Genomic DNA, 23,233 nt, shown 5'->3' with positions numbered 1-23,233 from the left:
GTTCCCCTGTTTCAGTTCGAGGAACTCAATTTCTTTCTTACCCCGAACACTCTCAGGATAATACTTCCTCAGAAACTCTCTTCGAAACACAGCCCAAGTGATCTCTTTAGCTGCAGCTTCTAATCTCTAAAGAGTTTCTAGCCACCAGTCGTCAGCTTCGACTGCCAACATAAGCGTCCCATAGCGAACTCTCTGTGCCTGATTCATGACTAATTCCTTCAGTTGAACAGAATTCAGCAAATTTTGCATTCTCAAATTCTTTTCCATGATCGCTCCTGATTCTGATGACAATGCTTTCCTTTTCTCTTTGCAGTCTAGTGCAGAGCTCCTTAAAGACATCAAATACGTCGGATTTTTCTCTAATGAAGCTTATCCATGTGTATCTGGAGTAATCATCAACTACTACATAAGCATACCTTTTTCCTCCAAGACTTTCCACTTGCATTGGTCCCATTAGATCCATATGCAGTAGTTCCAGGGTTTTAGAGGTGGTGAGTTGACTGACCTTTGGGTGAGAGGTCCTGGTTTGATTCCCAGCCTGACATTCTCCACAGACTTTGCCTTCATCAATCTGTAGTTTAGGTATTCCTCTCACAGCTTCCTTGTTTATGATCTTTTTCATCCCTCTCAAATGTAGATGTCCCAGTTTTTGATGCCAAAGTCTAACCTCTTTTTCTTCTTTTGCCATGGAGCATATTGATGAATGACTTGCTATTTTGGGTTCCCATAAGTAGCACTTGTCTTTGGATCTGACTCCCTTCATGACCTCTACATTTTCTTCATTAGTGACCGCACATTCATCTTTGGTAAATCTGACTTTCAGGCCTTGGTCACATAGTTGACTAATGCTGATCAAGTTTGCAGCTAGACCTTTGACCAGTAGAACACTATCTAGTTGAGGGGCTCCTGAATGTTCTAGCTTTCTTACCCCTTTAATCTCTCCCCTGGCTCCATCACCAAAGGTCACATAGCTGGTGGAGTGTGGCTTGATTTCTTCTAGCAAGTTTTTCATTCCTGTCATGTGTTTTGAACACCCACTATCAAAATACCAGTCTCCTTTGGTTGACACCCTCAAGGAGGTGTGAGCAATTAAAGCAGAACATTTGGCAACCCATTGTTGTTTCGAGATAAGGTTGCGCTGGTTGAGATTGTTCATACACTTTTGCCAAGGGTATCCAACCAATTCATAGAAGAATCGTTTCAGGTGGCCAGATCTTCCACAGTAGTGGCATCTCCATATCTGAAATTTCCCTTTTGTTTGGTTCCAATTCCTCATTTCATGATGTCGTGACGTCGACGCTGACATCTAATTGACAAAAAGAGTTTCTGGTTTTGACTTTTTCCACCCTAGATTAGGTTCAGTTTTTTTTATAAATCCTAATCCAGACCGATTTCCTCCTTCCTGTCCAAGTTCAAGAATCTTTTCAAGGGAGTCAGTTCCATTGTTCATCATTCTAATTGATCTTGACATCTGATCTAGTTTGTAGTTGAAAGTGCTGATTTCACCATTTAGATGTGCTATGGTTGCTAGAAGTTCTCTTTTCTCAACTTCCAGTTCTTCTATAACTTTCTTTTGTTTCTCCTTTATTCTCCACATTTCAGCACTCTTGGTTCTTAGATCATTGTATGAGATGGCCAGTTCTTTGAAGGTAGGGGCCTTTTTGTTTTTTTTGTGATCAAGTGTACACACACTTGTTAGAGCAGCATATTCCTCTTCAGTATCACTATCTGAGTTTTCATCAGATCGAGTGGCAGACATACCTTTTCTTTGCTCTTTGAGGTAGGTGGGACATTCAGCTTGAATGTGTCCATATCCTTCACAAGCGTGACATTGGACCCCTCTTTCCTGATATGCCTTTTCTTCAGTTGTGACTCTTCTGTTAGGAGTATATGTTTTGCTGATGTCATTGGAGGTGTTCTTGATATTGAATCTAGACTTCTGAGCAACCCTTTTAATAAGTCTGTTGAATTATTTTCCAAGCATGGCTATGGCTTCTGATATATTGTCATTATTTCCATCATTATCATCTGTGTTGGTGATAAACGCTATGCTTTTGTTCTTCTTTTCAACAGGCTCACAGATGCTCAACTCAAAGGTTTGTAGAGATCCAATGAGTTCGTCTAGCTTCATGTTGGTGATGTCTTGGGATTCCTCTATGGCAGTTACCTTCATATCAAATCGCTTAGGAAGTGATCTGAGAACCTTCCTTACCAACTTTTCTTCAGTCATTTTTTCTCCTAAGGCACCTGAGTTGTTTGATATCTCAAGGACATTCATTTAGAATTCATAGATGGTTTCATCCTCTTTCATCTTGAGATTTTCAAACTTAGTGGTAAGCATTTGAAGTCTCGACATCTTTACCTTGGACGTGCCTTCATGTGCTATTTCGAGAATATCCCAAGCTTCTTTAGCCAGCTCACAGTGTTGCACAAGTCTGAATATGTTCTTGTCAATACCATTGAACAATGCACTTAGGGCCTTGGAATTGCCCAAAGCTAACTCTTCTTCAGATTTGCTCCATTAAGTTTCAGGAATTAGAACAGTGGTTCCATCTTCCAAAATTTTCTCAGGATGTTTCCATCCGCTTTCAACAGCTCTCCAGGCCTTGCTGTCCACTGACTTAATGACTGCTACCATACGAGGTTTCTAGTAGTCATAGTTAGAGTCTGTAATTGCAAGCTTCTCAATCATACTTGGTTTTGATGAAGACAATGTGGATACCAACTTTCATAAAGGATGTGCAAAAAGAATATCAAGTCTTAAGCAAATTCACACCATTTCAAGTCTTGAAGAATTGTGAAGATTTAAATCAAGCTAAAGCGTCAAAGGTATAAATAGTTCTCACTTTGATATATATAAATGTTCACAAATATATTCTACATGCATTTCATATCATACTATAAAAGTTTCATACCTTAGTAATCTTTGAAACCTTTTTCAAAAGTAAAAATATATGGAAAGGTTCCAGGAACCGGTTCCTCCCTAGCTGGGAACCGGGTTCCAGCATTTTGCATAATTAAGGTTCTGCGTTTTACTACTAGGAATCGGGTTGTCCCTTTCTGGGAACCGGTTCCCATGCACTAAAATTCAAATTTCTGCTGTAACGTTCAGCAGGAACCGGGTTGTCCCAGGCAGGAACCGGTTCCTACTGAACCAGTGTGTTTTTTTTCTTGCATATTTTCACCCAAACGAAATACTATTATTTTCACATAACCATTGCATTGTTTCATGGAAAAATAACCTTTCCAAAGGGTGTTTAACACACTATATATTCTGCAACTTTCATATTCATAATTCACCTTCTTCATTAACAATTCATAAGCATTAAAATTCTTCATCTTTCAAAATCTTCAAGTGTTCATATAAACCAGAATTTTTGGTAAAACTTATCATACACATTTTCATTGAGAAATCTTTACAAGTTTCATACATTCATTTGTGAACACTTATATACTTATTGAGAATTGTTTTACTTGAAGAAGAAGATCAATCTAAGATTGATATTGCTCTCCATCTTTCATCATAAACTCTTGTATAAATTCAAAAGATTACTTCTCCTTACTATCCAGGATTGTTGGAAGTAAGTGTTGTGTTTGAAGAGGATTGTTCTTCATTCACATTAGTGTTGTTTGATCTTAAAGGTGTTAAGAACCTTTGATCACCCTATAGGTTAGATAGTAAGCATAGGCTTGTACAATAATTCTAACTATAGTGAAATCTCTTTCGTGTTTGAAAGGGGACTGGAGTACTCTCGGATTGTGAGGGGAACCAGTATATATCCTTGCGTTCTTTACCTTTCCGCATTTTATCGCTTTCATCACTATTACCATGAAAAGAAAAGAACCATTCAAAAACCTTCAAACACTTAACCAAAAATTAGTAGAAGTATTCTCATAAAACCGATTAATTTTTGAAAACCTAATTCACCCCCCCCCCCTCTTAGGCATACCTGATACTTACAGAGCCATCCAAGATAGGTGGTCTGCTTCCAAACACTAACAATTCCTTCTCCATAGTACCAAAATTTTTTTATCCCTAGATCTCACCCAGATGTAAACAGGCATGGTGCCTGCTCTGATGCCAATTGTAAATTCTAGTAACACACGCTCGATGTCAAATTGAATGTTATGACATCCACAATTACGCAGCACAAACAGTAATAACATAACAGCATAAAAACAATAAAGAACACACAGAATTATTTATCCAGTTCGGTTCAAACAACCTACTCTGGGGGCTACCAAGCCAGGGATGAAGTCCACTATTAGTAGTATCAATTCAAAGCTAAACTCCCCCGTTTATAACTTCTCACTTAATCACTACCCAATGACCCTTCTACCTACGTTCTACCTAAATATGGAATATCTCCATTCCACTCCCCCTCAATCACAGCAGTGATTACACATACACAAATAACAATTACAGATAGAAGACACTCTTCAAAAACACACCTTGATCTGCTTAAAAGCTTCAATCAAGAGACACACACTCGTGCTTAAAAGCTTAGAGTGACATTATACAAACACAAACTATTCCAACACAATCATCAAGGACAATTGCTTGGATCACACGGGACAGTTACAGAACAACAGTTCTTCACAATACAAAATCTTTTGTCTGCGTTCCAAAATAGGATTGTAGTCCTTTTATATGCATTCTTGGGCCTTGGGCTTTTTAAGAAACACATTAGGGTTAACCAAGTTAACCTAATTCACACGCCATCTGTCTGTTACACAATGTGCTGTCAGCAGGATCTTCTGGATGAAATATTCAGCACTCAATAAAAGGTTTCCTAAACTGATAATTGAGATAAATCAGGAAACAAATTTAATAAACAATAACAGCTCCTGCTGTCACACACGGATGTCATGACATCGATCATGACATTCACTACAAAACTTGTATTAGCTTCACACATATGCAACCTGCATAATACAATATCAACCAGGTATGTTTTACCATTAATGCAGCCAACATGAAAACACCTTCACGTCCATTAGTGAACTTTCTGTGCCTGAGTACAATCCATTACGCGGAAGATCCTCTCGATCTCCTTCAACCACTCCAATGCTCCATCGGGGTCATGCTTGCCTTTGAAGACCGGCGGGTTCTCCCTCTGGAAGGTAGCCAAACTGCGAGATCCAGCATTCTCACCTGCATTTGGTTGTTGTTCCAGAGCTTGAGCCATAGCCTCCAAAGCAGCAGCAATAGTAGCATCATTTCGTCCAGCCATTTCAACTAAGTACTGTGACAGAAACACAGTTAGATAACGAGATTAACAATACTCGATTGTTAGCGACTCAGCTACTTGGTCGGACGGACCAACCTGCTTTGATACCAATTATAACACCCCACTTTCCCATCTCGAATATATATAAATTATAAATACATAAATAATCATAGTAATACGAGTAGGATGTCACATCTACTAAAAATCCATAAAACATCGCTTTATTTAATAGATTTTCATTAAAGTAAATCCAATACCGCAGCGGAAATTAAAATGGCTTAACAGTTCTCATGGCACTACGGCCTCAACAAATAAATCATCTCCACTAAATAGGTGGTCCAACAAAAATGTCAAAATCAAGATACGTAACAATTAACAAATAACTGAAAAGAAATCAAAAACATAACGCATCCCACAACTCCCGTGTTACGTATCAGAGCGACTCTTAAGACTCGATCAGGTAACACTCGAAATCCAAGCACTAATCTGTTACCTGGTTATCTGTACTTCCGAAGAAGCACAGATGCAACAACAGAAAAGGGGTGAGAATTACATTCAATAAATATACAGTGAAATATCACATGCTAAGGAGTAGTATTCACATCACATACAAACAAAAATCACAAACAGATTCTCACACCATCAACAACACAACAACAACGATATATGAAATTAACAATCAATTATGGGAAATGCAATACGACTATCGACACTACATGTATGTGGTACCAACAGAGCCTAAGCCCTCAACAGTTGCCATTAATTCAGAGGCGATAACAAGGCATAAGCCTTCAACATTGCCAATCCAGGCCAACAACAGGGCATAAGCCCTCAACGACATATGTATGCAATATGGGCATCCAATCAACACAATTCAACAACACAAGGCATCAGCCTTCAACTCATTGCCATTAGGCTATCAACTTGTTCAACAACCTGCAACTATGATTTCATTTTCTTATAATCAACATTCACAACAATCAACATAAATCTTATCACAACATTCTATGTCTATATGTATAACTTTCATAGCCTTCCTATATCTACTTAAGTCTCACTAATCAAGGGAACTCAAAAGGGTACTCATTATAATAAAGAATCGGAAGAAAATCACAAAAAATGGGAAATTCTGCACAATAGCGTGACCATACGCGTACAGCTAGCCCATACGCGTATGCCCCCTTGCCCATACGCGTACCATACGCGTACCATCAGAACCCGATTTCCACTAAAATTCCTCTCATACGCGTATGGCCTCCCTTCCATATGCGTACCATACGCGTTCCACCAGAAAGGCTGCACTGTGTTGGGACAGGGTTGCGTACCATACGCGTATAGCCCATGGGCTTGTCCCTCATACGCGTATGGCCCCAACCCATACGTGTATCATACGCAAACTGACAGAAAAATCAGTTTTCCAGATCTGCACTCGCACCAGTTCATTCCTCACTCGTTTCCATCACTTCCAGTCTGCGATTTCAGGTCTTAAACAACATATTTTCACCTATTAACTCATACCTTTCATCTAGATTCATTAACCTATTATTCTACATCAATTTTACATGATAAGAACTCAATTTCTACTCATCAAATTGGACAGTTATACATTCAGGTTCAGTTTCTCCTATGAACATAACAACAACTCAACCAACATCCAAATCCACATCATAATTCATCAATTCAAACCAGAATTTCGTCCAGAAATCATATAATATCATTAGTCAAGAAGAACAACATACAAATCAAATCAATTCACACATCAAGGAAGAAATCAAACTTATCAATTATGAAACCTAAAGAGGGGAAGGAACCCTCACTACCCTCTCATGCTTAAGTCACCATTTAAAGAACCCATTCTCCCCCTTACCTTAGATTGAAGCTTGATTTTCCTCAACAATGGTGAAATTCTTCTACCTCTTGCCCTAGCCTCTTCTCTTATTTTCACGTTCTTCACTAATGTTCACTAATCTCCCTTTTTCCTCTTAGTTCCTTATTATTTTTATTAAAACATACTTATTATTAAATTAAAAATGGGCTTAGTACACCCCCCATCTACTATTTACACACTTAGTCTAATTTAATTAAATCACCCTATTAATATATTATTGTTAAATTAACAAATTAATATAATAATAACAAAACACCAATTTAAGCACTAAATACACCAATAAATAAGTAATACAATAAATATCAAAATCAGGGCGTTACAGTGAGGATGGTTACAGGCCTAATGTCAAATATCGGACTAAAGGTTCAAATATTGCTACTACTTTGGATCAAACACAAACAGATGATGTATTTGAAGATGTACCATGGGAGCAAGCAACAAAAAGAAATAGACTTACCATTAGGGAGTGGTTCGCCTTTAGGATTCAAACACGAAATAATGAAGCACAAACAATTCTCAGATCACGCAGGTTGTTCCAACAATTTATAGTCGATGGTTTCACCGTGATGGAATCAGAGAGACTTCGGTGGCTTCGAAAGAATCAGTCAAAACTTAGAGTTGGAAAATATCACCATCTTGAGGATGCCAGAACTAATGGCCAGACTTAAGGTTCAAATACAAGTAAGAGGGTTGTGCTACCTTCGTCATATGTTGGTAGTCGCATATACATGGATCTGTTGTACTTCGACGGAATGGTGATCTGCAGTTATGTTGGCTTTCCTGATCTGTTCATCGCGTTCACATGTAACCCGAACTAGCATGAATTACAACGTGTACTTGGTTTTGTGAATCTAAAAGCGGCTGATCAACGAGACCTCATTTCAAGAGTCTTTAAACTGAAATTTAATGAATTATTGTCTGATTTAACGAAAAAGAGTTTGATGGATAAAGTGCTTGCATGTAAGTCCTTTTATCAATAGATGATCCTTAATATTTTTAAGATTAACTTACTATCAATTTGTACTCAACTAACTATTATTCGTAACATGCAAATCGTGTAGATATGTATACCATTGAGTTTCAGAAGAGAGCCCTACCTCATGCTCACATCTTAATTTTCCTGCATCCATCTAACAAATATCCAACACCAAATGACATTGATTGGATCATATCAGTTGAAATACCATACCAAGAAACTGATGAAGACTTATATAACTTCGTCAAAACTCACATGATTCACGGTCCTTGCGGAAGTCACAATAGGAATTCACCATGTATGAAGGAAGGTAAGTGTTCAAAACATTTTCCTAAAGAATTTCATATTGAAACAATTGTTGACCAAGATGGATATCCAGTTTAAAAAAAGGGGGTAACAGACACAATATTATTAGGAATGGAGTGGAGATTGATAGCAGGTTTGTTGTTCCATACAATTCAAAGTTGTTATTGAAGTACATAGCTCATATTAACATGGAATGGTGCAATCAAACTACATCCATTAAATATTTGTTCAAGCACATCAACAAAGGATATGATAGAATAATTGCTGCCATTGTCAAGAATCAAGATGGAGCATCTATTGAATATTAGAATATTGATGAGATCAAACAGTACATAGAGTGTAGGTATGTTTCACCATGTGAGGCCGCTTGGAGGATATATGCCTTCCCAATTCACGGAAGGAAACCAGCCATAGAAAGACTTCATTTTCACTGCGAAGGTGAAAATTCAGTTTTCTACACCGACATTGATCGTATTACAACAGTTCTTGAGAAACCAAGTGTAACTGAGTCTATGCTTACCTCATGGTTTGAGGCAAATCAAAATTACGAAGAAGGAAACCAACTTACATGTAGCAATTTTGTTTCAAAGTTTGTTTATGATAAAAAAGAAATGGCAGTGGAAACCCCGTCAAAGGGGTTATACTATTGGCAGGCTAATATGGGTTCCTCCAACAACCGGTGAATTGTACTATCTTAGGATGATGCTAACACATGTTAGAGGTCCGTGTAGTTATGATGAAATAAAAATTGTTAATAATGTCAAGTACAACACATTCTAGTATGCGTGTTTTGCTATGGGATTTATTGGCGATGATCGAGAGTTTATATCTGCTATTGAAGAGGCTTATCATTGGGGTTCTAGACATTATTTGAGGTTACTATTTGTTCATATGTTATTGTCAAGTAGCATAACCAGGCCAAGGCATGTTTGGAGTAAGACACAACATCTTTTGTCTGATGGCATTGTATATTCTCAACAGATTATTGCAAACAACAGAGGTAGTAATAACTTCGTATATATGTTCTAATTCACGAGATTGGTTCATTTGTTACACATTCATAAAAATATATTTTTGCACAGGTTTACAGTTATCATAACAGGAAATAATGAATTTAACATTGATTGAAATTGAGAAACTCCTTCAAAGAAACCGGAAGAGTTTAAGTGACATTCCTGGAATGCCTAAACCCCAAGGTTTTATCCTTGAGGAGCTGGGAAACAAGCTTATTTACGAAGATAGAAGCTACAGTCAAGCTGAGCAGCTTCAAGAATTCAACATGCTATATAAAAAACTCACAGGTACCCGAAGTATACCTACATTGCATGTAATCTTAAATAGTTCTTAACTTACCAATTCTCTTTACTTTAAACAACGGGCTATCAACAATATAAAGTATACTTTTTTTGGATTAGTATTGTTTCAATATGTTCTTGAATGTATTTGCATTAATTTAATTATATGTGAGCAGAGAGATGTGTTCAATCAAATATTGCAAGCGGTAAACAACCATGTAATACGGTGAACTGACTTTAAAGAAAATGTCGCGGTAAGCAAGAGTCGCCACCGACTTTTATTTTATCCAATTGGAAAGGCAAAAAGAACAGGAAAGACCTTTGAAAGATTTTGAGTTCGGGGGGTAGGTTATACAAAGGGAAGGTTTAAAGCACCCTTTGTATCCATGGTTATCCATGGGCTCTTAATTGCTTAGCTCACTTGTTTGTTTGTTTGAAAAGTTTGAAGTGTCGTGTGTGAATAGTAAAAAGATTTGAATAAGGACTTTAGCTTGTAACTAAGCGTAGCCTTTGGAAATCGTTTTGAAAAGGAGGTGAGAAAAGTAATTTGAAAGTTTGTTGTGAGCAAGCCGTTAAGAACACCTACCCTGAGATTGTCTTTTTTGTTCTTTAAGTCTTTCGGGCGAAAGGGTCTATCCATACCATGAGAGGGCAGGAAGTCTTTCAATTGGATGTGCGGGTCATCGAAAGTATCGTTCGCCATAAGACTTTCCCTACCATAAAGAGGGTAGGTAGTCTAAGGGAAGGATATAATAGTCATCTTTAGGCAACAGGCGAGGATACCTTAGCAATTGGGACAATCATCATGTTTTACCGAGGCAACTTCGAGGGACTAGATGATTTTCAATCTCTTTAGGCAACTTTGCTTTAGGTATCCTCGGAATCGAGGGACTTGACTATTTTTAGTATAATTAGAGGCAACAGGCAATAGGCAACAAGAAGGGTTACCCTAAAGGTGTGTGGGTGCACAATCACGTGATTTAATTCGATTATATTATCTTGTAATTAGGTGTTCTAATTCTATTCAGAGTTGCACTCCCTAGAATTACTAACCATAGCAGAAAAGTAAAACAGTTAAAATCCTATGCTATTACAATAAACACCTGCGGGGATGGGGGAATTAAAAGGCGGAAAAATAAGAGGGAACAATAATTATTAAAAATCCTTGAGTGCCCGGATCTTCCTCGAACTCTCGATCAATTCGTAAAGTTAAAAGGAAAATAATAGGGGTGAGTGCATTACAAATTCATTGGCGATTGAAACAAGCCTTATTTTAATCAAAAAGGCAAAATAAAAATAAAGTGATGTTAAATTAAATAAAAAATTAGAAACTTAGCTTTTCGATCTGGTATGGCGCGAGGCTGAAGGATTTTGATTAACCCTGAAGGTTGGGCACAAAGAAGAGAAGCGTTAGTGCATTAAAGATCTCAACAATTATAATGTGACATATCAAAAATTAAAATTGTAACAGTTTTAGGCAAACAAATGAACAGGCAAAACCCCAAATGGGGAGCAAGTTAATCAGGGTTAATGGGCAACACCTACCAGTAAACCTAAGGCTATTAGGGTTTATAAATGAATCGAGGTTAACAAACCTAAAAATACAATTAGTGGTTAAAATTAACAAACCTAAAATTAAAATTAATTAACCCAAATAATTATAAAAAAAACTTTAAGTTAAAAACTAATTATTAACCCTATTTAATCATTAACCTAATTCTAAAATTAAATTAGAAACTAATTATTAGTCAAAAATTATTAACTAATTTTTTAGCCTAGGATTAATTATTAAATTAATGTGTTAATTGGTTTTTTTTTAAAAGTTAATAGTAAATAAAAAGTGGTAAAAAAAGAAAAAAAATAAAAATTAAAAGAAGGAAAAGAAAAAGAATTATCTGGCTGGGGGCGTATGATCCTGTGTGGTGAGGTCTTGATGGTGTACGGTGAGCCTGCGCATCTGGGATCCTTGGATCTGGCTTGCTGGAGATCTTGTGGTGGAGACGCGAGGGTGCGTCGTAGTCTTTCGTGACAGAAGAGCGTTGTATCATACGAAATATCTTGTAAAATAAACCTTGCGTGAACCAGGGATCGAAACGGCTCACTTTGGATCAAATGCCCTCGTCTATTGCCAATAGCGCTGCAAATTTAGTCATTCAATATGCATAAGCTATATAATATAAGGATTAAAACAAATGAGATTCAAAGTTTCAACGCATGGGCCCCACTATTGTTGTACACAGCCAATCAAAGTTGGAGGGAGAACGTTGGACTTCGTTGACTAGCCGGTGACGTCGTGACACGCATATGGAGAGAGAAATAAAAAGTTGACTGGCGAATGGAATTAAGCCACGCATGGGTCACCACTATTCATCATCTTCCTCAATTTTACCTGCGGATTTGGCTGTGCAATTAGCTGTGGATTTTGATGCGAAAATTACTTCGAAGCATGAAATCTGTAAAAAACAACATTAACAAGAACAAGCATAGCCCAGTTTCATGTAAAAATATCCCCTGAGTTCAAATATGATGTTATTTTTATCATTTGGGCACTGTAGCTATGGATTCGACGGTCCCATAAGCTTAAACCCTAACCATGGCCGATGATGAATTAAACCCTAAACTTCCCATGTGTTGCGTTAAACCTGCTCTATTCAATCTCAATAACACATTAAAATGGTTAGTTCTCATTAAAATTTAGCGATAATAAAGAAACGAGAATTTCACCATGAATGAAGAACATGTGATCATGGTGTATGCATTCCGAGTATTTCAAATCATGTCTTTTGATTAAAACCTACCCTTTGATACCTTAGGAGGATGTTAAGATGATTGGCTTGACTTGATGAGGGCTGCAAAGAAGAAAACGAAAATTCACTTCTTATTTGAGATTTTGGAAGTTTTGGAACTCGTTCTTCTTTTTGAGGCTAGGGTTTTTCTCCTCCTTTGTGCATGATAAGGTTGTGAATATATAGTGGATGAATTTAGGTTAAGAAGTCTTGGAAGAAAATCAAGAGATTAGTGAGAAAAGATTTTTGGAAAATATTTGATTAAAAATCAAATGAAACCTTACTAAATTTTTTCAATCTCTCTCCAATCTTGCCTTTCACGTGTTATTGAATCAATTAGGATCAATAAAATCAATCTCATAATTTTTGCCAATTAAATTATAATTTTATTGATTTAATTTTGAATTTAAATGAATAAACTCAAAATAAAATGAATAAAAATCAAAAATAATTGTGTGAGATTAAATTATGGGTCCCAAGATAATTTTAGATTGAAAGAAAAAGATTGAAAATAAACTCATAATCTTTTGTCATTTAATTTATGATTTTATTTGGTTTTATTTGAATTTAAATGAATAAACTCAAAATAAAAGAAATAAAAATCATAAAATAAATATAAATATATTTATGGGCCTCCTAGGAGTTTGGAATCACGTGGATAACACAAAAATATGGGCCCATTACTTAACAAACCAAAATTCCTTACTTAGGGTTTCATGCATTTTCTCAAATTTCCCCAACTTCTGACGATCATAACTCACTCAATTTTTAACCTATGAAGGTGTTCTAGGACTTTTTGGAAAGCCCAAGATGTCCTCTATAAGCCACTTTGGAACATATTTTGCATTTGGAGATTTTATCTTGATGATATAGCTCCTGACAAAAAATAGCTTTTTACGAGCTTCTAGAAGGACCTATAATGCTTTGGCTTATATCTCTTATGCAGAAGCATTTCTTGACCTTGGGCTCAACATAAAAGTTATAGAGAATTGAATTTCCTTGAGAATGAGCTTTGGTTGGGAAATTTCTAATAAAGTATGAGAGAGATATGATCAGTCAAAGTTGGGTTGACTTTCTCCTAAAAACCCTAAATTAGCAACATGGCCTTTTGATGATTTCTGAACTTTCCTTGATGAATCATGATCAAAACTTGATCAAATGATGAATGTGACTTCAAAATATTGATGTTGACCAAAAATCAGGAGTTTTGACTGTGATTTGACCATAGTTGACTTTTAGGTCAAACTAGTCGACTGTTGAATTTCTGAGCAATTGACTGGGCAGTCCTTGGAATTGAAGCCTGAATTTTGTCATGGGGATAGTTTGAAACATCATAAGTCATGTGAAACCCTTTGGAGACCTTGATTTATTAACTTTCTTCAGAGAAATCAAAATCCTAGTTTAGGAGATCATTGTTTAGGAGAGTGTGTCCTTGAGTCTTGAATTTTGGTATGAGTTTGAAAGTGAAAATGGGATGGACAAATTTTGGGGTATGACAAACCAGAACGGAGGCGTGTTTTTTTTTGTATGGATATGGCAGCACAGGCAAGACGTATATGTGAAGAACATTAGCTTCGTATATTAGATCACATAAACAAATATGCTTGACTATTGCTTCATCAGGGATTGCATCACTTTTACTTCCAGGTGGTCGGACGACACATTCGAAATTCAAGATTCCAATACCTACTCTCGAGTCTTCCACGTGCGACATTAGCAAAGGAAGTGACTGTGGTGATCTATTAAAATTATCAAAGTTGATCATTTGGGATGAGGCTCCAATGGCTCACAGGTTTTGTTTCGAAGCATTGGATAAAACCCTCAAAGACATCATGGGTGGATCCAAATCATCTGACAAGATATTTGGAGGTAAGGTCATTGTTTTTGGGGGCGACTTCTGGCAGATTCTACCAGTTATACCTAGAGGAAGTCGTTCAGATATAATTCATGCCACAATTAATTCATCGTACATATGGGATCATTATGTTGTTTTGAAGCTTACAAAGAATATGTGACTTCAACAGTCTGGGAACAAAATAAATCCTTCTGAGCTGGAAGAGTTTTTGAAGTGGATATTGAAACTCGAGGATGGAAAATTAGCGGAACCTAATGATGGTTATGCAGAGATTGATATTCCTCCCGAACTGTTGATATCGGATTTTGCTGATCCACTTGAAGCAATTTTTCAAAATACATATCCAAATTTTTCACTCAATTACAACAATGAAGAATTTTTGCAATCAAGAGCAATATTGGCTAGAACTATTGAGACAGTTGATCAAATAAACCAGTATGTATTTGAACTTCTTCCAGGTAAGTATCATACAATAATTTTTAATATGTTTAATCATTCTGAATGTCTTATTATGCACATTATTGATTACATCCATATCATTAATTTTCAGGTGAGCAAAAAGAATATTTATCATCTGATTATGTGGATACAAGTGATGGTGACGACAATGAATGTTTCAATGTATTAACTCCTGAGTTTTTAAATACACTCAAATGTTCAGGCCTTCCCAATCACAATATTACATTGAAGATTGGTACTCCGATTATGCTTCTTAGAAATATTGATCAATCAGAAGGTCTTTGCAATGGAACACGACTCATTGTTACAAGACTGGCAGATCACGTTATCGAAGCGAAAATTATTTCAGGGAAAAACATTGGTGGTGTCGTATATATTGCGAGAATGGACATTACTCCTACTCAATCTCCATGGCCCTTTAAGATGACTAGAAGGCAATTTCCTATAACGGTGTGTTATGCTATGACGATTAACAAGTCTCAAGGCCAGTCATTGGATTATGTAGGTATATATTTACCGAGGAGTGTCTTCAGTCACGATCAATTATATGTTGCAGTTTCAAGGGTAAAGAGCAAAAAAAGGCTAAAGATATTAATTCACGACAAAGATAACAAACCGTTGTCGACTACAACAAATGTTATTTTCAAAGAGGTTTTTGAAAACTTATAAAATGTAAGTATTTTTCAGTTATTTATTTTATTCATTTTTTGCCAAGTCACTCACAATATTTATTTGTTCATTTTGTTTTATTATTACTAGCAGCGTGGTTCAAACTGACACGTCAAGATTCGTTGAGTGCAAAACTATCTCCAACAATCTGCTATAATCGGCACATCAGTTACCGTTCAGATTCTAATCAAGCATACAACATCAGAGTAACTAATCATTGGGCATAAGCACTATGGACTTATTATTTATTCACCTGTATTTTTTGTTTTTCCATTTAGTTAACTTATGCTTCAGTAATAATTTAAAACAACTTGCATGTGTTATATGCATCATCTCATTTTGTTGAAGATATGTTTCACCATAACCACACGTATCTTACTTTAATTAAACAACAGTTAACATCCATATGAAGCTATGCAATTCAAAAGTGGCTAAACAACTTACAGACTACACAAAATATAAAACCAAAGACCAAATTCATCACACAACACAAGGAGTACAATAAAAACACAGACAACAACTTAATTACCCCCTAATGTAACAAATTAACAACATCATCAACTTCGGTTCATTAACTCCACAAACATCACATCTGAAAAAGGAACCATGGAGAATTCAAGCACATCTCCACATTGAAGCTTTTTCTATTTTGCAAAAACGTACCAGCCAAGACCAATATGTTTCTCATATGCATTTCTTCTAGCTCTAATAATGACACAGTGATATCCCTTTCCATCAATCAGATCTACCATTCTTATCGCATTTTGTTCTTTACCAAAGCATGTTCTTGATATTTCCATTGGAATATTCTGTAGTTTGACATACATCTCATCAATGTAAAGAAAATCTAACGCATCATAAACATCAAATGCATATAACTAATTTAGATACTTACAAGGGCATTTTGTCCTTGCATGTTTGATTCGGTAACATTCGACCTCCACTTTACCTCCCCGCTATAATCAGCCATGCGTTCATCCTCAGTAAGAAACCCATCTTTTATGAGAGTCTCAAACATCTTATTTTGCTCATCGTCAAACTCTTTATGTATGTTATGCGCCCATTCAAGGCAGTCTCTCTCAGGTTCACTGAAACAAAGTAGAAAAAATTCATGTAATGCTAGATTTGTCAATATACCATACATCAAAATTTTGTCCAACTACATCTCTTTACACAATCAAGTATTTTACTCATGCATGAATTAATAAAATGTATATCAATTTATGCTTTCAAAAGATTGCTTATTTGAGCATGCAAAAATCACTTACCTGCTGGTAAGAGACGGAACAAAGGGGACCCCCACTTCACCATCTTCAAAGTTCAATTGATAATAAAGTATTTGGCTGCCCTATTAGAAATCTTCCCATATATACACTTACTTACAATATAATCATTGGGCCAGTAAATAGTTATGGGCATGTATTTCATACTAAACAATTAACCCAAACGTGTTTTGTTAAGTTGTAGCTTCACAATTTTTTCTTCTTCTTATATATTAATAGACTATTGATTATATAATAATGAATTTAACTGATTTTTGTTTATTTTAATGATAAATATTGGTTGAATAAAAAAAACCATAAATATTTCATATAGAATTTAATATTCATATAAAATATTTTTATAAATATAATATTTTTGAAATAGATATAAACACATCAGTCAATATGACTACTCTATTTTGAAATTTTGATCAATCCTTGAAAAACACATTCAGGAGTTGTTAAATAATTACCGACACCAGCATTGGAAGTAACCAAACAGTTTAATATAACATCCATATCATAAACCATTTGTTCTTAAAGTCATACCACAAAAAACATTCCGCAAAAAGATACAATATGTTCTTAAATTCTTACATCACAAATTCACATCCAAAAGGGGTTTAACAAACCCCATTCATATCACAAAATCACAAAAGATAATAAGAAACATCCTTCCAAAAACTGAAACACATTTCCATCCTACTTAATAACTTCATTGATACATTCCCACTTCAACGTTGCTCCTTTTCCATCATTTATCTTTCAACGTGATGTACATAAATGGAGTAAAACGAGGCATCTCACATATCAACGTGTCTCCCCTTTTAAACCCTTTGGTCTTGACAAAATTGTACCATCCTTCTGTCATGTACTTTTCAAATGGACTTGGCACACCCTTACGATTAGCAGTATTGATTCTACACTTGAATTCTTGATGTAAATCGACATCTCTAATTGTAATCTCGCCTTTTGATTCCTTCGCAAGCAATACTGTGATGCCTCCCTAGGAAAATGCTGCAATCATACAGAAATTACTTAGTTCAATTTTTTTTCATACCAACATTGTATTAAAACTACTTAAACACATCAATCTGATTACAAGACATAACGTAACATATTTTATTACCGGAACATTTCCTCTTTTGATTTTTCCATTTTTATTGCAATTTCCCAACAATATGTTTTCTTCCCCCTTGCCATTATTGTCTTAACATTATTAAATGGATTATTTGGCTTCCTCGCAGTTTTCTTCGGCCCTTTCTTACTTCCATTCCTTACAACTTCTTCGTTGTCTGAATTTCCCAAACCCTTCCTGTTAGAACTCTTCTTTGTGCCAGTTTCTTTGTTCCCGGCTCTTTTCACAATGACAGTTGATGATTTCTTCATAATTCCTTTAATTGTCTGAGCTTCGTTTCTACCAGCAACGTTTGAATCAACTTCTTCGACCTTCACTTCATTCATAATAATATTTATGTTGTTAATTGATGGAACAACTAAATTTGGAGTTTGCTGAGCTTCTACAAACCTAACAGTTTTGTTTGCGGATTTCTTTTTTGCAGAAGATTCTCCTACCTCATTAACAAGTCCTTTAATTGCATCCATGGCAGCTTCCCCACTAAACAAACATAGGCGTGTATTAACATATTATAGAACGCATAATACATAAACAGCAAGAGACCCACCGATTATAGTTATCAACATATCTATTAAATAGATAAAAAAAAGTATACATGCAACAATTGTAATCTAAGTGGGACTGAAATGAACTCATAATATATACAATCCAATAGCATTCGCATTGTTAATCCTTCAATTGGTCTATCAATGATCCCAAACTTTAACCGCAAATTAAATTATGAAATCTGAACTATTCCTTGAATTTGAAACACAAAACCCTAATCGCAGATAACACAATAAACAAACCCTAATATACATATGAACCTCGAAGTTTCATAAATTTTTTTATTTGTTAACACAATAGACCCATGGTATTCTAAAAAAAACAACTTGAAATATTTACTTACCTATTGCATGAAATGTCGTCCTCTGAGATCCAACCATGGCAAAACTTTCTTCCTCGACTCATTGTGTGATTCTCCTGTTGTTTGATTTCTGTTGATGCTACTCGCTGATTGCTCGATGTCGTCTTCATCACGTCTAACACAATAACAAAGACAGAAGTTAGGAAGAGAGAAGTGACAGGGAAGGAGAATGAAACGCAAAAATAACTAGGATGGAGAGATGGGAGTACCTCAGACCGATTCCAATAACAAATGCACCACTTTCCAATAAACTCATGCAGTTTTTAGAGAAATATAATTAATTATTTTTTGTAACTTCCAAAGCTATTATTGCTCTGCAGACCTATTATGTTGCTTACACTGTTTATTGTTTAGTGCAAACTACACGTTTGCTTAACATATCAAAAAATAATTTCCTTAGGTCAGCTCAATAGTTAATAAAATACTTTATTAGGTTGTCCATTATTTTTTCTTTTGTTTATAAACGTAAATGTTTGCATGTATATATTACTTCTATTTTATATTATATTGGTCCTTCAATTTGGGTAAAAATATTTACACTAACCGTGCATATTAATTAATCTCTTTATTTTAAAATCTAAAAACTATATATGTTTAATGTATTTTCATGTAAGCATTGAAAGAGAAAAAAAATTGAAATGCGTGATACGATTGATAAAGACAAAAAAATATATATGAAAAATATTCCTTGTATATATGTGTTGGTAGTTTTATGTATCTTATGCAATTATGACATGTAAATTTGATCTTAAAATTTTACTTTTGAATAATGAACTTTGCTAGAGAATATCACAGTCGAAATTAAAAATGTGTATTGCTTTTGTTATTCATTCGGATTATATAGCACCTAATGACACGCCTATTTTCTTTTTTAATGACTAAGTTCTTATAAGAATTTGATTTCAAGCCAGAGAAATTAATGTTGTTTTGTGATAACTAGAGTTAAATCTATCTTGTGGAAGAATCTGACATACCAAGGATGGATAAATTATCAATGAATATGAGAGGAGTTGAAAATAAAATTGTTTTCATTTTTTTTCCGTCAAGGTCCACTGGATCATTTAATTTAGTTTGTGAGTCAATTTTGACATTAAATGATTTCAAGTCACTCTTGATTGCAATTGTGAAGATTGAATTGTGATTCTCAAAATGTTTTCACTTTAGAATGGTCTAAATATGATGAAAAATACAACGCTTGTGTCAAAAATTATTTCTTGTAAAAAGAAGGCATGCATGATTGATAAACTATTTTGTTTTAAGTTATGAATGGGAGATATTTGTTGAATTCATACACGTAAATGGGACCATTATTAAACGAAGAAGGGAAAAAAAGAGTACAAGTGTGTGAATATGTTAGTAAGTGGGCCAAGCCTACATGTGTTACACGAGTGTAGTGAACGACTTTTGGTATGTCAATTATTTTAAATAGGGGAACATTTTCTACATTTTTTTTTACATTTTTTAAATTATTATATTTTATTTTATATATATAACACATCAATAATCAACAAAATTAATTTAGTATTATATTTTATTTTATATATAAAACACATCAATAATCAACAAAATTAATTTAGTATTTTAATATTTACATGTAGCTTCTGTTTCCAGAATTGATTCTGAATGATTTTATACTATAATTTATTATTTAACTCACTAAAATAAGAGAATTTCTTTCTTCACCTCCCTATGGGGCTGACCCCAGCGAAATCCCCTAAATACCCTTCGGAAATGTATTTCTGAAATAATTTTTTTTTAAAATTTTTACACAATTCGGAAATGCATTTCCGAAATCCCATTTTTTGGAATTTCGGAAGTACACTTCCGAAAAATCGAAGAAGTTTTGAAGTATAGAATTATTTTGAAATGGTGGTTTAAAATTAAGATCTTCAAAGATTTATACTATTTATTAGTTAATAAAGACAAATATATCGATTTTAATTATAGGAAACAACCATTTCAAATTTTGGACCGATCAAATAAAACATCTTATAAATGGAATAAGTACATTCCTTTTAGAATAAAAAAAGATATGTTAATAATTTTGGAAATTTGTTATATTGAATTAATAATGATACACAAAATTAGAATGAATTTATTATATAAGAATGACCCAAAAACTGCCATATTCAGTTCATTTTATTTCTATCAATTAATAATTTTTTTTCATTTTGATACTTTGTTTCTTTATTCTTTTGAATCTATCAACTATTTTTTTAGTATATTTAAAAATTTATAAATTTTGATTCCTCTAAATTATTTGCTACTAGTTTAATTTTAATTTTTTTTGCAAAGTTTCACGTGGTGCACTTGTGTATTTTAAATGATTTTTTATGACATTTCATCAATACAAATTTAAATTATTATTAGTTTAATAATTTTCCTATTTAATTTTTAAATTTTATTAATTTATTTATAAATTTGAGTTAAGTTTTAATTGTTAAATTAAAATTTTAATTGTATTTTTTTATAAATTTTATTACTTTTAGATATTTTATAATTAACGTAATAAGTTTTAATTAAAGTTAAAACTATATTTTGTAATTAACTATTAAACTATTTATATTTATAATTTAGCTATTTTATAATTAATGTAATAAATCTTAGATAATCTCAATAATTTAGTTAAATAGTTACAATTTTATAAATAATTTATTTAATAATTCAACTATTTACTTTTTAAATAGTTAATAATAGTTAAAAAATAAATTAATAAATATTAAAGTAAAAATTTTCTTTTAATTTTTTTAAAATATTCTCATTGTTTTTTTAATTTTATTAAAATTAAATTCTATTCTATTCAATTAAAATAAAGTATCAAATAATTTATTTGTAAATAAAGTAATAGTGCATAAAAAATTGTTGAAAAAATTTAATTATAAACAATAACTACAAAATATTTTAATTTAAAAAAAGATGTTAATAATTATTATTATATTTTAATGATAATGATATATATTTAATAATATCTTTTAATTAATACAATTAATTATACTATTAATTGTATTGATTCTCCTAATTTTTTAATAATTATTGAATTTTTTCGGAAATGCATATCCGAAACATTCCAAGACCAAAAATTAGAATATTTCGGATATGCATCTCCGAAGACACCCCCTCTCCAAAAAAAAGTGATTTCGGAAATGCATCTCCGAAAACACCTTTTTTTTCTGTGTTTTCAGAGATAAATCTCCAAAAACACCTTTTTTTTTCTGTGTTTTCGGAGATAAATTTCCGAAAACACCTTTTTTTTTGGTGTTTTCGGATGTGCACTTCCGAAATCACCTTTTTTTCAGAAAAAAGTGATTTCGGAGATGCATTTCCAAAATATAGGGGCATTCTGGGAATTTCGCCAGGGGTGACCAAGAAGGTTAGGAGGTTTGTTAAGAAATTTCCTAAAATAAAATTAATTCTATCAAACTCAATTCTGCTATAATCAATTATGTCTACCGTCAATCCAAACACACCCTAAAAGATTTCACTACAAGAAAGTTGGTCCCCTGCGACATAAATTAGCGACGTGGCTATCACGTCGCTACTTAAAAGTAAAAAATAAAAAAATAAAAACTTTAACGTTGTAGTTGGAGGGATGTTTGAAATTTTTTGAATTTGAGTTGTGACGTTACTCCCACGTCGCAACATTTTACTGGGAAAATAACTCTGCCACTTTTACATATGTGGCAGAGGGTAATTATTATTATGACCGTTTGGTGGTAGCGACATGCTTCCCACGTTGCAAAGGTTGCGACGTTAAGACCACGTCGCTGATTTCCTTATATATCAATTCAAAAAACCAATACATTTACGTTTCAGAACTTCTCATTTTCTTCTCCCTTGTTTCATTCTCTCTTCTCCCTCGTTTCAGACACTGTTCTTCTCCACCAAAATTCTCCACCAAAGCATTATAATGCTCTCTCAAATACCAAATTAAGTCAATAAATCTCTAATATTTCTCATAATAGGTAACTAAATTTATATTTTATTTGTATAATTTTGTTTTTTAAGAATTTTTAAATTTCTGAATTTAATTTAGGGTTTTTTTATTGAAGAATTTTTTATTGAAGAATTGTGAAGAAAATTATATTGGTACTAGAAGATTGAAGGAGATTTGAAGAAGAGGTATTTTAGTAATTTTTTTAATTTTATTTTTATTGTGATTTATTTAGTTGTTAGGTTTTATTGTGAAGAAAATTAACAATTTCTCTTAGAGAAGGAGATTTAGTTGTTATTTTTATTGTGATTTGAAGGAAATTTCTGAATTTATTTAGTTGTTAGTTAGGTTTAATTTAGGTTTTATTTTAGTAACTTTTTTAATCGTGATATATATATATATATATATATATATATATATATATATATATATATATATATATATATATATATATATATATATATATTTTAAAATAGAAGATAAAATATATTAAAAATAATAAAAAACGAAAAATGTATAAATATATAAAT

The 23,233-nt window shown here is 33.6% G+C and overlaps 1 protein-coding gene across 1 annotated transcript; it reads left to right on the top strand.

The window, feature by feature from the left end:
- The first annotated feature begins 9,196 nt into the window (after window positions 1–9,196).
- On the top strand, window positions 9,197–15,465 carry LOC131648911 (uncharacterized). The gene is made up of 5 exons (XM_058918644.1): window positions 9,197–9,415; window positions 9,504–9,702; window positions 14,106–14,356; window positions 14,507–14,795; window positions 14,888–15,465. The coding sequence occupies exons 1-5, from the start codon at window positions 9,197–9,199 to the stop codon at window positions 15,463–15,465; spliced, it is 1,536 nt and encodes a 511-aa protein (XP_058774627.1).
- The last annotated feature ends 7,768 nt before the right edge of the window (window positions 15,466–23,233 follow it).

This window comes from Vicia villosa, linkage group LG2 (genome assembly GCF_029867415.1).
Source record: "Vicia villosa cultivar HV-30 ecotype Madison, WI linkage group LG2, Vvil1.0, whole genome shotgun sequence".
Taxonomy (NCBI): domain Eukaryota; kingdom Viridiplantae; phylum Streptophyta; class Magnoliopsida; order Fabales; family Fabaceae; genus Vicia; species Vicia villosa.
Note: the sequence above shows the minus strand (reverse complement) of the source record. Positions and strands in the feature narration are given on the sequence as shown.

What these genes read in the sequence shown, in the direction of transcription:
- LOC131648911 (XM_058918644.1), top strand. Translation starts at nt 9,197, where the DNA reads ATGGGATTTATTGGCGATGATCGAGAGTTTATATCTGCTATTGAAGAG. An exon ending in ACAGAGGTAGTAATAACTTC is followed by an intron (nt 9,416 to 9,503) that starts GTATATATGTTC and finishes TTATCATAACAG; the next exon opens with GAAATAATGAATTTAACATT. An exon ending in ACAAGATATTTGGAGGTAAG is followed by an intron (nt 14,357 to 14,506) that starts GTCATTGTTTTT and finishes TGACTTCAACAG; the next exon opens with TCTGGGAACAAAATAAATCC.